General features: G+C 43.6%; 1 protein-coding gene across 2 annotated transcripts in view; it reads right to left on the bottom strand.

Moving 5' to 3' along the window:
- COP1 (COP1 E3 ubiquitin ligase) overlaps positions 1–14,259 on the bottom strand; it is a 121,290-nt gene that overhangs the window by 80,954 nt on the left and 26,077 nt on the right. For both annotated transcript variants that reach the window (XM_072126890.1, XM_072126891.1), the window contains exons 7-11: positions 10,418–10,477; positions 8,928–9,004; positions 6,651–6,708; positions 4,138–4,252; positions 520–655 (exon numbers count right to left, since the gene is read on the bottom strand). In XM_072126890.1, the coding sequence (XP_071982991.1) occupies positions 520–655; positions 4,138–4,252; positions 6,651–6,708; positions 8,928–9,004; positions 10,418–10,477 (446 nt within the window). The remainder of the gene's footprint in view (positions 1–519; positions 656–4,137; positions 4,253–6,650; positions 6,709–8,927; positions 9,005–10,417; positions 10,478–14,259) is intronic.

The raw sequence follows: 14,259 nt of genomic DNA, 5'->3' as shown, positions 1-14,259 counted from the left end.
TTACATTTTCCATCCGTCTCAAAGCAGCTTCCTACAGTCTGAAAGCTCCAATAAATCGATGGACAGTTCTCATACACTACACACTACACGAGGCGCAATCTCATCTGGTGATTTCTACAGCAGACAGAACAATGTGACAATAGCGCCACCGTGTGCCTGCAGCTAAAACAACCACTAGAGGTGCAAATATATCACAGGAGAAAAATTTCTGTGCTGCAATAATAAATCTGTAAATAAAATCCAATGGCGTCTAAACAGTGATAAATCTGCCGTTCTGCCGAAGCCGAGGCTGCGAGCGAGTGACAAATCACTGTGCGGCGCTCACTTAAGGTGTAAAAAGGGAAAAAAAAAATGGCTAAATGGGATTCTGTGGCTTATTTCATTTCACACAAGGGGAAAATTTAACCCATTCATAGTCACAAACCAGAGGCAAAATAGGATTTGCCTAATTGACACGACCTCCAGTGCTCACATTATACCACGGCCTCAAACCCAGGAAAGATGAGCGCCGCCACTTACCTGGATACAATACTGGAGCCGTTATACAGGTCGCTGGCGTAGGAGAGGGTGGCCAGGGGTCGCACAGAGTTATACCGCGTGAATTTCGACAAACACTCCTGGAACTCATCCAGCTGACTCACCGTCCGACTGTCATCTGCCGAGGGGAGAGAAGCAGAAATGTCACATGAAGCTTACACATCATATCAGGTAAGAAGAGGAAAGAAGTCATTACATATCATTACATTTGTAGATTTTGTTTCCTTTTTAAAAAAAGTTATTCACAATCTTGTATAGTTCCCAATACTGGCCAGCAGAGGGAGACTCCAAGCAACATGCAAAATAGATGCTGATAAAAGTGCACTGACCCTCGTCACCCTCCACAGTGATTTGACCTTCAAGCTGTTCACAACCAAAAATATAGATCTTTGAAGAAATCTGCCATAAAAATCGAGGATAAAAGCAGAGACACACTCCTAGATCCAGGCACTGTGACTGTGGTAATCTTATATTTATCCATGGTCTCCTTCCTTCTAAAATCAACTCTAATAATTATGCTAAGGAGCCTGAAGAACTCTGCAGCACTGAGGGGCTTTGGTAACGTCTCCAGTATTACCTGGGTAATCCAGCAGCAACACAAGGTGTAGGGGAGGAGGAGACCTGCTTTGCTCATTGTCACAGCCTGTGAAGCTACAGCACTGAGGGGCTTTGGAAACACCCACCAGACCTTCAGGCTCATTAGAATAATTTTAAAAGTTGATTTTAGAAGAAAGGAGGCCATGGATAAAATGAGGAAGTGAATGTTCCCCCGAAATGTCACGCTCTTCATCGTACTGCATCTGCCATGCCTGCTGAAGCTACTCTGCCCGTGTGGTAAGTCCCAATTAAATTTTATAGCCATGAGCCAAAGAAATAAGGACTATATGTACTGGATTCCTGCCCTATATAAAGGGTGAGGCTGCGATTTATCACTACATGTGACTTGCGGTCTACTGCCATGTATGTAAATATAGATAGATACTTTAAATACACATTTACTACTGAAGTTATTACTCAGATTTTATTTGTATACATTCCCAATGATATGTTAAGCCCTAAGGAATAGGACGGTACTATAGAAATATTATTACTATTATGAGGATTACCAATACTATTACTATGCATAGCTACAACTTTTATATCAGATTGCAAGCTCTGGTGAGCAGGGTCCACACCTTGGATTACATTATTACACTGTGTAATGTATAATTTTGTATCTACATGTGCCCCATAAGAATAATAATAATTCTTTATTTATATAGTGCACACAGATTACGCAGCGCTGCACAGAACTTGCCAAATTGGCCCGTGTCCCCATTGGGTTCACAATCTAAACAACCTACCAGTATGTTTTTGAAGTGTGGGAGGAAACCAGAGGACCCGGAGGAAACCCACACAAACACAGAGAGAACATACAAACTCTTTGCAGATGTTGACCTGGGTGGGGACTCAAACCCAGAAACCCAGCGCTGCAAGGCAGAAGTGCTAAGCATTCAGCCGCCGTGCTGCCCTATAATGAGCAATAATAGAGTGGTCGAATAGGCATAATGTATTATTTTTTCATAGTCTTTTAATATGTATTTTATCACTACATAAGATAACCCCCAGACACGAGAAGTTGTGTGCGTGTCCAGCAGCTGTTCACTACGAGATCTGTAACTATGATCACATCCATAAATCACTAGATCCATTACTGAAAACCAGCCTGCAGTTCAAAGGCGGCCGTGTACTTAATAGTCTGCGTCAGGCCAGATGTGTTCTGAAGAGCCGGCTCCTCGCTCAGCTGTACAAGCAGGAGAAATTGGAAACAGACGAATGGCTGGGAATAGATATGATGAAGTAGTCAGTGTGCAAACAATGAAAGGGAAAATACAAGATTCTGTCTGCAGCGGGGCACCTGCTGCCTTGTAGCGTTACATCTACATCCTGATCACATAACCCGAGGTTACTGAAAGCACGCAGTGTCCACAAGAGCTGGATCACACTGCTGCGGCCTCTGCTTATTCCGTACACGGGGCAGATACAACTTACAGCTGCAGGACAAGGAGCAGCGCAGGCGAAACCCAACACAGACCCTAATGGTTTATAAGAGAGGTGTAAAAAAAAACACAAAAAAGCTAATCTCATCCCTGGCTGGGGTCCCATCCCGATTTTAGTGGCTTGAGTACTTCCTCCTGTTCACCAGCAGATGTCACCGTTCAGCTGATTAATTTTAAGCAAACTCCCTAGAAATATAGAAACAGTGACCCTGGAAGAAGACTCAAAGAAAAGAGGTAGTTATTACTGATTTCTTATTAGCTTAATAAGGACCAGGTCAATCTGCAGGCGTTGCAACACAGATATCGGACCATTGGAATCTCCTCTGAAACTGTGCAGCCAGTGGCAAATAAACCGCTGTGTATGTGCACAGAGTGATCTCTCTATACTTACCCATCACTCCATCTAGCACGGATTAGACAGTTTCAGGGAAGAGTATCATAACACAAGCCTCCTCCTACTTCTCTGACAGTGGAGAGGATTACAAAAAAAAAAAAAAAAAAAAAAAAAATCACTGAATCAGTGTAACAGCCCCTACAGGATGTTAGATTAATTACGTTTGAGGTGGTGACAAATCCTCTTTGAGCAAATGTGCACTCATCAACCCTTCTGGGGTGGTCATTTGTTCATAATTAACATCCCCAATGACAGCATGAGGGATGGTATCTGACCCCCAGATAACACAAAAAGGAGGGGTCACAAATTCCCCATTGTAAAATACCAGTGATGAGACAACGCTCAACGATGGCCAAATACTGTTCTTAAAGGGTTTGTCCACTTTCAGCAAATAAATGATATGGCTTGTAATATAAAGTTATACAATTTTCCAATATACTTTCTGTATCAATTCCTTGTAGTTTTCTAGATCTCTGCTTGCTGTCTAGGTTTAGCTTCTAGGTTTACTTTCTAAAATACAGGGAAGCAACCGAGAGGACGGCGCCTCGTGTAACGCTGCCGTGGAAAAAAGGAAGCGGTAGCAAACTCACCATTCCCCTAAGAAAAGTACTCACCTCTTAAAAAGAGCAAGAAGAGCGTATTTGGAGAGATAGTAGCGGCCCTTCGGCTCGCTGGTGTCAACATCCAATAGATACGGCTTCGGTAGATACAGTAGAAGAAAACCAAAAAAGGTGGCTGGTGCGACGCTGCTATATAACACTCCATTGATGAAGTAGGAAACTTTATCACTTGTTTGGACAATAAAGTTTCCTATTTCCTCAACGGAGTCATATATAGCAGCGCCGCACCAGCCACCTATTTTAAACAAAAAAAAAAATGAAACCCACTTCTACTGGATATAGATCTGTCCATGGTCATGTAATGTCACTCGGGTGCACAGCTCGTTAGCATGACATAACGGCTCGTGCACCTGTGTGACATCACGTGACCAAAGACAGATTTCTATCCACTGGAAGTAAACTAGGAAGCTTCCTATCGAATGACAGCAAGCAGAGATCTAGAAAACTGAGGAAATGATACAGAAAGTATATTGGAAAATTGTATAACTTTTCCTTACACAAACCATATCAATTGTCTGCCGAAAGAGAATATGAGAAATTATCTTACCTGAAAGGCGAGCCATTCTGGTAGAGAAGTAGCACTGCTCCAAGTCTTCAAAATGTGCCGTGAGACGTTTCCGGCGCGATGCCAGCATACTGTTATACCACGGCTGCTTTTTCGTCTGCAGATAAGATAAGGAGAGATTAGGAGAACAGGCAATGAAAGGTCAGATAACAGAAGAGATGGCTACCAGGTAAGAAGGATGAATCAATCTCATACATGCGCCCACAGTACTGGATTTTACCAATAGTGTCAGACTGTATGAAGACAGAATACAGATATTTTCCAGGAGTAGTAACAGAGGGACAACATAATGCAGTTGTATGAGAAACTTTGCACCAAAATTGTAATATGGGCTGCACTGCCAGCTACGAAGTAAAAAAATGGCATTTATATGGCAAGAGGAGGGGTACTATATCCACTTCTGGCAGATGATGGACATAACACATATAAAGAAAAAGCACAAGAATAAAATATACACGGACAGATGGTACAAAACATGAAAATGTATAAAATTCCTGGTGTCCCACAAGTATCCAAGGCATAATAATATTAAAGCTATATAAACAAGTTCACACAGAAAGCAAGAGATCAAAAAGAAGAAACGTCACCAGCAGGCAGCTAATAGGTATTACACATATACAAAAAAGGCTTTAAAAAGGAAATCTCCCATCAAAATCCATCATGATAAACCGGGGCACGCACTTATAGATCCAAACACCGTGATGGTGGAAATCTTATATTTGTTATCCATGGTCTACTTTCTTCTAAAATCAACTTTCAAAATTATGTGAATGAACCTCTCCTCTGTGCTTCAGCTTCATAGGCTGACCATGGATAACAAATATAAGCATATAACAACAGTCACGGTGCCTGGCTCTATGAGTAAGTGGTTATGGTTTATCCTGCTGGGTTTTGATGGTAGGTTTTCTTTAAGGGATGGTGACTTTTTTTTTTTGTAATCCCCTGTACACAAGCGAGGGGATTAAAAAAATTAATAACAGTGTGGGTCTAAACTACAGGCACTCCAACTGGTCACGAAAAACCATGTCGCTATTTTAAAGAGTCAAGGGATTTGAGCTTATGTTCTGCAGCTCCAATCAACACTGTAGTAGCAGATCCCACAGACCCTTCTGCCTCGACAAGAGTGCTGGAGACAGCGGAGCTCTGCGAGATCTGCTACCATACCAGAGTGCTGGAGACAGCGGAGCTCTGCTACCATACCAGAGTGCTGGAGACAGCGGAGCTCTGCTACCATACCAGAGTGCTGGAGACAGCGGAGCTCTGCTACCATACCAGAGTGCTGGAGACAGCGGAGCTCTGCGAGATCTGCTACCATACCAGAGTGCTGGAGACAGCGGAGCTCTGCGAGATCTGCTACCATACCAGAGTGCTGGAGACAGCGGAGCTCTGGGAGATCTGCTACCATACCAGAGTGCTGGAGACAGCGGAGCTCTGCGAGATCTGCTACCATACCAGAGTGCTGGAGACAGCGGAGCTCTGCGAGATCTGCTACCATACCAGAGTGCTGGAGACAGCGGAGCTCTGCGAGATCTGCTACCATACCAGAGTGCTGGAGACAGCGGAGCTCTGCGAGATCTGCTACCATACCAGAGTGCTGGAGACAGCGGAGCTCTGCGAGATCTGCTACCATACCAGAGTGCTGGAGACAGCGGAGCTCTGCGAGATCTGCTACCATACCAGAGTGCTGGAGACAGAGGAGCTCTGTGCAGGGCAACTTCTGCTACCATACCAGAGTGCTGGAGACAGAGGAGCTCTGTGCAGGGCAACTTCTGCTACCATACCAGAGTGCTGGAGACAGCGGAGCTCTGCGAGATCTGCTACCATACCAGAGTGCTGGAGACAGCGGAGCTCTGCGAGATCTGCTACCATACCAGAGTGCTGGAGACAGCGGAGCTCTGCGAGATCTGCTACCATACCAGAGTGCTGGAGACAGCGGAGCTCTGCGAGATCTGCTACCATACCAGAGTGCTGGAGACAGCGGAGCTCTGCGAGATCTGCTACCATACCAGAGTGCTGGAGACAGAGGAGCTCTGTGCAGGGCAACTTCTGCTACCATACCAGAGTGCTGGAGATAGCAGAGCTCTGTGCAGGACAACTTCCGGAACTTTAATGGACAGTAAATAGAGCATTAGAACAAATGCTAAACCTCACTGGAGAGAGCAGGAACCCATTCTAGGAGGCCCTAGTGATCAGATCAATCAGATTCCTATCCCATATCCAAAACTTGGCACAACAACAGTGCCAGTGCGCTACGGAAAATATGCAATTATCCATTTGAACCCATGGCATCTGAAATGGATAATGTGGATAGTTCAGCAGTCATAGAAAAAGTTACTTTTTATTCCATATAAAAGCTCCAAAAACACACAGAAAAAAAAATAGTTTGGGATAATTTCTGTTCCCTGCTGAGGATGCATCAGGTCTGTGATCCGTTAGAAGTTTTTAACTATAAAACCCAGATTACAGCATTTTTACTGTACATACACACAACTTACTTGGGAACTCCCACTGAATGCTGGCGGCTGGCTGTATTCTGTGGAGTCTATTATGCTACTGCAAGAGAAAAAAAAGTAGGAAAGGATAATTATTGAAAAGCCCAGATCCAGGTTTGAACAGGGTGAAGAGTCCATGCCTCCACCGGGACCACAGTTCAGTCCAAATTACAGTTTAGTACTGTAGTCCCACAGGGAAGCAGGGGCTCCTAGCATCAAAGACGACTAGATACAGGAGACCGCACTGCGATTGGAAAATTAAGCGAGCATAAAGACAGTATTTTTCAGATTGCAGATGACTGAGGGTCTGGGAATAAGGCTAAATTGGGAATGCAAACAAAACATAGGACATCAAGTAAAGCTTTAGAAGTCCTAACTGCACATAACCTGCGCAGATAGCAGGTTCATAGACGTCATGACAGTGGCCCACTTCTAATGGTTATATCGTCTGAAACGAGGCACATAGAAACAAAGTCTTGTGTCATATTAACAGCGAGCAAGGATTGAGAAAACTGAGGAATTGATACAGACAGTATATTGGAAAATTATATAACTTTTCATTAAAAAAAAATCTATATTAATTCTTTGTGAGCTATTTCCATTTGTACTTGAAGAAGGGTATTCCGCCCGAAACGCGTTTACAGTTTTTGGAATAAACAATCTAAACTTACCAGAAGACTCTCTCCATAATAGCGCCGTGCCAGCCTTTTTCTTGGTTTTCTAACCCCATTTTATGCTTGTGTCAGATTAAAGAGGAGGAACTCCCCTTTGATATGACAACTGGATTGTGTTTCTAGGTGCCACAGAACCGGATTTATCCACTGTTAAATTTGAAGGCAAAAAAGAATAGATTTTTCGTATACAGCTCTCTATTCCCGACTGGAAATTTAACAGTGGATAGCTGTTAAAGTATCCTTCTCTAAATTGCCCCTAAAGCATAAGGCACAGAACACCATTCACACTAATGGATGAATACAAAAAGAGAGATGGATCGCTGCTCCGAGAGCAAAGAAAAGATCCAAGTTGGAAAGCAGAACAACGATAAAAAGATCTGAGGGCAGATTAAGCTGAAAGTCTCAGGACTGTAAGGAAAGATAACTTTCCCACCCCGGAGAGAACGGCTCCATCTACACGGAGGAGGCAGCGGGGGCCATTTATAAAGCGGCATCCGAGGTGTGTAAATCACAGGCCGCCTCCTCAGGAGGAGCTCTCCATCAGCCCGGATCCTGTAACTATATAGACAGAACACTGGAGATTTCGGCTGATTGATTTAGGGCACTGACATGTTAATTTGTCTGGCAGAGGCTCGCTGTTCTGTACACACACAGGAGGACCGGGAGGGACAACCGGTTCTACCCTCAAAATGCATGTTCCCGCAGTGATTTAGGCTGTAACAAGCTGCTTAATAAGACACAGAGTAGAGAAGAGTTGTCTCCAGCACATGGCTGAACTACACTTTCCAGAATGCAGAAGCAGTGAAAGCATCACTTATAGGGGAGCTCCACTAGCATCCATAGCATTATAGTGACCATTGATATAAATGCCCACATACTGCATTGATGCATAGGGCTGGTCATGCCCCGATTAGAAAATGTCTAGTTCCCAAAATCCCAACCTATCTGCTCTCAGCTTCATTTTACCCATTAAGCAGTGCATGCATAAAAAAGTACTTTATGTGGATTTTTAGATTTCCCCTGCTTTGCTATCAACCCCATGATGTCTCAGCACAGAGGCACATAAGCATCCAGAGATAGACCCACTAGCTGCTTGTGTGCACTGTAAATACAATCTATGGGGGGAGATTTTGCAGGGATTCTATGCCAGAAAACTGGTGTAGAAGCCCTGAAATAATAGCAATTACTAACAAACCATCAGCAATTGCAATCATTTCCCCCTTATGCCATCTCCCCAGAAAGAGCTCTTAGAGGGTGAAGGGGGGCACAGCTGACGTGTGGCGTTCCCCAAGCACCTGGAGCGAAGAAAATACAAGATATGCAAACTGTTCATGACAAATGTATTGTTACAATTTGTTTTCAATGTCACTTAAAATGAATGATCAGGTTTCCTAATGTTTCGCTTTTCTCTGACTCTCGTCGATCATAGGACAACGCTTCTTTATTAAAAAAAAAATCTGGGCCATCAGATCTTTGTCCCCCTGTCTAATTCACGACTGAAATACTGGTCCGTGTAACTCTGAGGTAAGTAACTGTCTGTTTGTTTCAATGTGACAGGAACAGACTGCAATGAAGGAACCAAAATTTCAGTCGGAGAGATTATTACCTGTGTGATGGGGAAGGGGCTTCAAACTGAGGCACGGTGCTGTCTTCACTGCGGGGGGAATATAAGCCACTCAACTCCTGCAACGCAACAGAAAATGCTATTCACTTTAAAAGAGAAAAACAAAACAAAACAAAAACACACACAAAACCTACATCAACCTAAAATACAGCAAAACTACACAAACAGTGGATCTGCCCTCCCCCATCGTGGAAGTGCGTGATCACTGCTGTATTTAAAGGACATCTATCACCAGGATGAAGGACTGTATGCAAATGAGCCTGAGGGGCTCCAGGTTCCATAGGTGTTAATGGAATCTGGAGCCCCTCAGGCTCATTTGCATACAGCCTTTCATCCTGGTGGTAGATGTCCTTTAAAGGAAATCTACCTTCACAATCCAGCATGATAAACCAGGGGCACTTGCTAATAGATCCAGGCACCGTGACTGTGGTGACCTTCTTATATTTGTTATTCATGGCCTCCTTCCTTCTAATATCAACTTTTCAAGAGGTAAAGGAATAGTGTTACCAGAGCCCCTCCATGACATAGCTTCACAGGTAGTTACACTGTACAGAAGTACTTCTATCGCATCACTGTGCTCCTTTAGCACCTCCCCACCCTTCTGCCTGCGGTTATCTTAGCAGCAGAGAGTACACAGTAGGAAGAGGGAAGTGCTACTGCACAGTGTAACAGCCTACAAACACAGAGGGTTCCCCCAGGGCACTTCTGGCTTATTTTACAAGCCTATTTTAAGATGAAGGAGGTCATGGATAACAATGAATATTACCACAGTCACAGTGCCTGGATCTACGAGTAAGTGTCCCTGGTTTATCATGATGATGGATTTTGATGGTGGATTTCCTTTAATGGGGCGATTGTGACCATGCAAAAAGGTTGCCTGCAGAGCAGTCACACTAAAACTTCCTGTTCAAAGTGGAAGGACTGTAAAAATTGGATTTATATTCCACGATTGTAGATGGACCTGAAATGCTGAGGGGCCCAGGGAGTCTCCACAATGCTGGGATCTTTGACTCCTGATGCAGAGAGCTAAGAACGCAGCAGTGTGAGGACACATTCATGGTCCACTCACAGACGCTACAATCCTGGGATGTAAATCCATTTTGTTCTTATTCCTTCTGCTACTACAAAAAAAAAAAAAAAAAACTAAATAAATATGGTTTGTAGAAGTGTCCAGGATCCATCCTAAAAACTGACTGGCGCCTTGCATGCTCAAAAACGAGATTTCTAGGAAGCACAGAACATTACAAAACATTTACATTAAAAAAATAATAATAATAATAATCTATATAAAATTTACGGCACTTTTCATTGCATCTTTCAGAACAACTCAGAAGACGGCTTAGAAATTTTTAATAAAACAGACAATGTTGTGGGCTCCATCCCCATGTGCAGCCACCTAAGCTCTGGAGCCAGATGTAAGCGCGGAGACTGCCAGGAGCATCCGGCGGCAGACGACTAATCGGGCCTCTCACCTCTACACGCTTTATGTCTTCCTCCACCACACTCAGCTCCTTCTGGATCTGCTCCAATTGCTGGGAGGTCAAGAACAGAGAAGAAGGAGACAAGAAACAAAAACACTTTACAGCTTCGCCTTTCATCAACTGCGAAATGTACAGGTTACAGAGAGGGATGACAGACCGGGGCGGCCATGTATCACCATCTATAACATCTGTGGTTAAGAATACAAGAGACAGTATAAACTATACTATATAATCATCCTGACAGGTCCAAAAGGGAAGAGCTCATCAGTTTTGACCATAATAAAGTGCAGGCAAACCTAGGTACAGATCCCCTGGAGAACAGTGTACCCATACGTGTGTGTGTGTGTAAGAAGTAGCAGCAGGACTGTGAAAAGGGAACTTTTAATCCAGGTCTTTAGCTCAGAGTACTCTGGGAGGGTCTTCCAGCCGGGAGCGTACTGCCGTCTAAATAGACCTTACTTCACAACCAGCTAATATCCAGAGTATGTACCACATATACACACACCCCTATTTAAAGGTGAATTCCCGTCTGGGCACACATCTAACCAAATTCATCTACCATAAATATACATTTTCTCAATTGGATGTAATTAAAAATAATTTCCCAGTCCAATAATAAATTTCCCATAAATGTAGTCGTGTTGTCCTTTAGAAAAGAGATAGTTTCCTTTGGATACAACCACTGTTTTTCTCTGACAGCAATGGCCACACATGCGCTATTGAGCTCTGCCTGAGCACCTGCATTCATCTTTCATTAGCACAGAACGGATGTGGGAAATGCAGTAACTCCCGTCCTGGACGTTTCATAGGTAATAACTATTTGTTTCTGTGTGAAATAACTCCAGCAGCGGTGGTCGTATCCAAGGACTGCAATCTCATTTCTTATGGGAAATTATCTTCCTATGGTTAATTTTTTTTTATAATAACATCCAACTCAAGTAATGTATGTATATGGCAGATGATTTGAATTAGGTGGCAATGCCCAGCTGAGAATATGCCTTCAACTAATGGACCTTCAATTTAGTCAAACATGTCTGTTTATAGCACCCCACATGTCTACTGGTTGTGTTGAGTACTGCATCTCAACTCCGCTAAAGGCTGGATTGGGTTAGGGCTGAGCTGCAATTCCAGATGAAACCAACGCACTTGTTTTTAAAAGAAAGCAGACACTTTTTACTAAGTTTGGGACAGCCCCTTTAAGCGGTTCCTTCTGATTTCTATACGATTTTCTTGTTTGGCTGACAAACAGGCACATACACATGCACTCTTTGGCTGATCCACACTTCCTGTGTTTGAACCGGGAACAGGAAGTAGAGATGATCAGGACAGCAGGATCGGCAGTTTATCGGTGAAGTGAGCATCGATTCTATTATCTGATTAACCTTTTTTTTTTTTTAAATATATACAGGCAGTCCCCGGGTTACATACAAGATAGGGTCTGTAGGTTTGTTCTTAAGTTGAGTTTGTATGTAAGTCGGAACTGTATATTTTATCATTGTAGCTCCAGCCAGAACTTTTTTGGTCTCTGTGACAATTGGATTTTGAAAATGTTGGGTTGTCATAAGAACCAGGATTAACAATAAAGCTTCATTACAGACGCCTGTGATAACTGTTATAGCTGTTTATTGTAGCCTAAGGATAAAGTACAATAAATTACCCATATCCAGAGGTCCGTTTGTAACTCGGGGTCGTATGCAAGTCGAGTGTTCTTAAGTAGGGGACTGCCTGTATATATTGTTTTGCTGCCCTGTTCAACCTAGCATCAGTGGGATAAGAAATACACAAGCAAACAAATATTCTGATCGAAAAGTAGATGACGTACAGTGGTCACCCAGTTCTATAAAAGCCAAAGCGTAAGCTTACATGATTATACGCCAAGTAATTACGGAGCTCCGTAGCAATAACGCTGGGGATGTTTATTCTCTATGACCCCCGGGGACCCCTTCACCTCATTTGTGACTCGAACGCAGAGAGGAATTCAAATATGGCCAAAACATATCATACGCACTCTCTGGGTTTCTTGGATGAAATCAAACAATAGAGGGTCCAAGGTTTGAGTGAGTAACCGGATGAATACTGGATGGAGTCCTATCTTTCGGGAAAGGAATAAGCATCCTAAATGCCAAGGCTGGAAACCCAAACAGACGCAGGGCGGTTTCCTATGGCGAGGTGGGGGTGGGGGGGGAAGACGTATGAAAGTAAATGATATAAAGTAAGGAGCTTGGTCTACGCAGGTTATATCATCAGCAGTGTTTATCTCCGGGGGGTGTAGGGGGGAGTTCCTTTAGGTTATGTTCTTGCCAATATAAATATCATTTCAGCTTGGTCATTTGTTTTTCATTATTCTTGACCAAAACATAGAAAATATATGAAGCCGAAATAAAAGAGATGGGGAGGGGGTGGGGGACAAAAGAAACTTGGGCAGATGGTTATGCAATCTGTAGATCTGACAGGCGAGAGACAACAAGCATCTGTTTAGCATCTCTAGCCCCGATCAGAGAAGTTACACCGCAAACTTCGTCAATGAAAAACGCTGGACAGACTGAGCGCCATCAACACTGGAGGTACTAACATAATGAGAGACGGGGCCTGACCTCATAGCGAAATGCCAAAACAATTCCAATATGCAAATCCACCCCAAGACGGTCTGACAAAAGGGGAATGCAGGTCAACTATTCCGCACAGTTATGTGTGGGAGAACCTGATATCAAGCATTCCATTTCCCTGCAGCGCCACCACAGGAGGGATGAAGAATTACAAGGTGCAAGAATTACAGATCGACATAAGAGATGCTCTTTGTACCCAGTTTATGGTCTAAAAAGGTGGGAGTCCGGACAAAAACTCTCCAAAATTATATTCAAAGAGAACTCGTTGGGTGATACCTGCTGTTCTGAGAAGATGATATGATTGAGAAAGAAAAGCTGAGCTCTGCGATATAGAAGGTTTATATAATAATAATAATTCCTTATTAATATAGCAACTACAGATTACGCAGCGATGCACAAAGCTTGTCAAACTGGTCAATTTAGAGCAAGATTTCTGGTCAAAAAGCATGATGAATGCAATTTGGACTCCTAGGAGAGACAGCGAGTCCTGATGACTCTGCCCTCCACAGTGAGTGACTTTTTTTGTGCAGACTTATCCATAGAGGCAATCATGAGTGTGGGCGAAGTAATCAGGACTCACCATGTCAATCACTGTGTATGGGTGGAGTATTGAGGGCTCTTTATATCAGTCACCAAGTGTGGGCGGAGTAATCAGGGCTCTCGGTGTCAATCACTGTCGGTGAGCAGGATAATCAGGGGTCTCCATGTCAGTCACCAAGCATGGGAGGAGTAACTAGGTCTCTCTGTGACAATCAGTGTGTGGGCTGAGTAATCAGGGCTCTCCGTGTCAGTCACTGTGCATGAGCAGGATAATCAGGGCTCTTCATGTCAGTCACTGAGTGTGGGCAGGGGAATCAGAGCTCTGTGTCAATCATAGCTTGGGTGGATTAATCAGGCCTCTCTGGGTCAAACAGTGCATGGGTGGAGTAATCAGGGCTCTCCGTGTCAGTCACTGAGTGTGGGGGAGGGGTAATCGGGGTTCTCCATGTCAGTCACGGAGTGTGGGCGGAGTAATCAGGACACTCACCCTCTCCCTTAGCAGTCCTGTCAGTATTCACTCTGCAAGTCATACAGGTTCTGCTACAGGTTTCGTATAGAAAGCCGGCAGGAGAAACAAAAACATAAGTTTGAAAAGAGGAACACTAAATGTGTGTGACATGTCACGGTGTAGAAATAAGCCTCCTTCAACAGAACTGAAGTTCAATACGCTGAAAGTGCATTTGGATG

Source organism: Engystomops pustulosus, chromosome 10 (assembly GCF_040894005.1).
Source record: "Engystomops pustulosus chromosome 10, aEngPut4.maternal, whole genome shotgun sequence".
Classification (NCBI taxonomy): Eukaryota; Metazoa; Chordata; class Amphibia; order Anura; family Leptodactylidae; genus Engystomops; species Engystomops pustulosus.
Note: the sequence above shows the minus strand (reverse complement) of the source record. Positions and strands in the feature narration are given on the sequence as shown.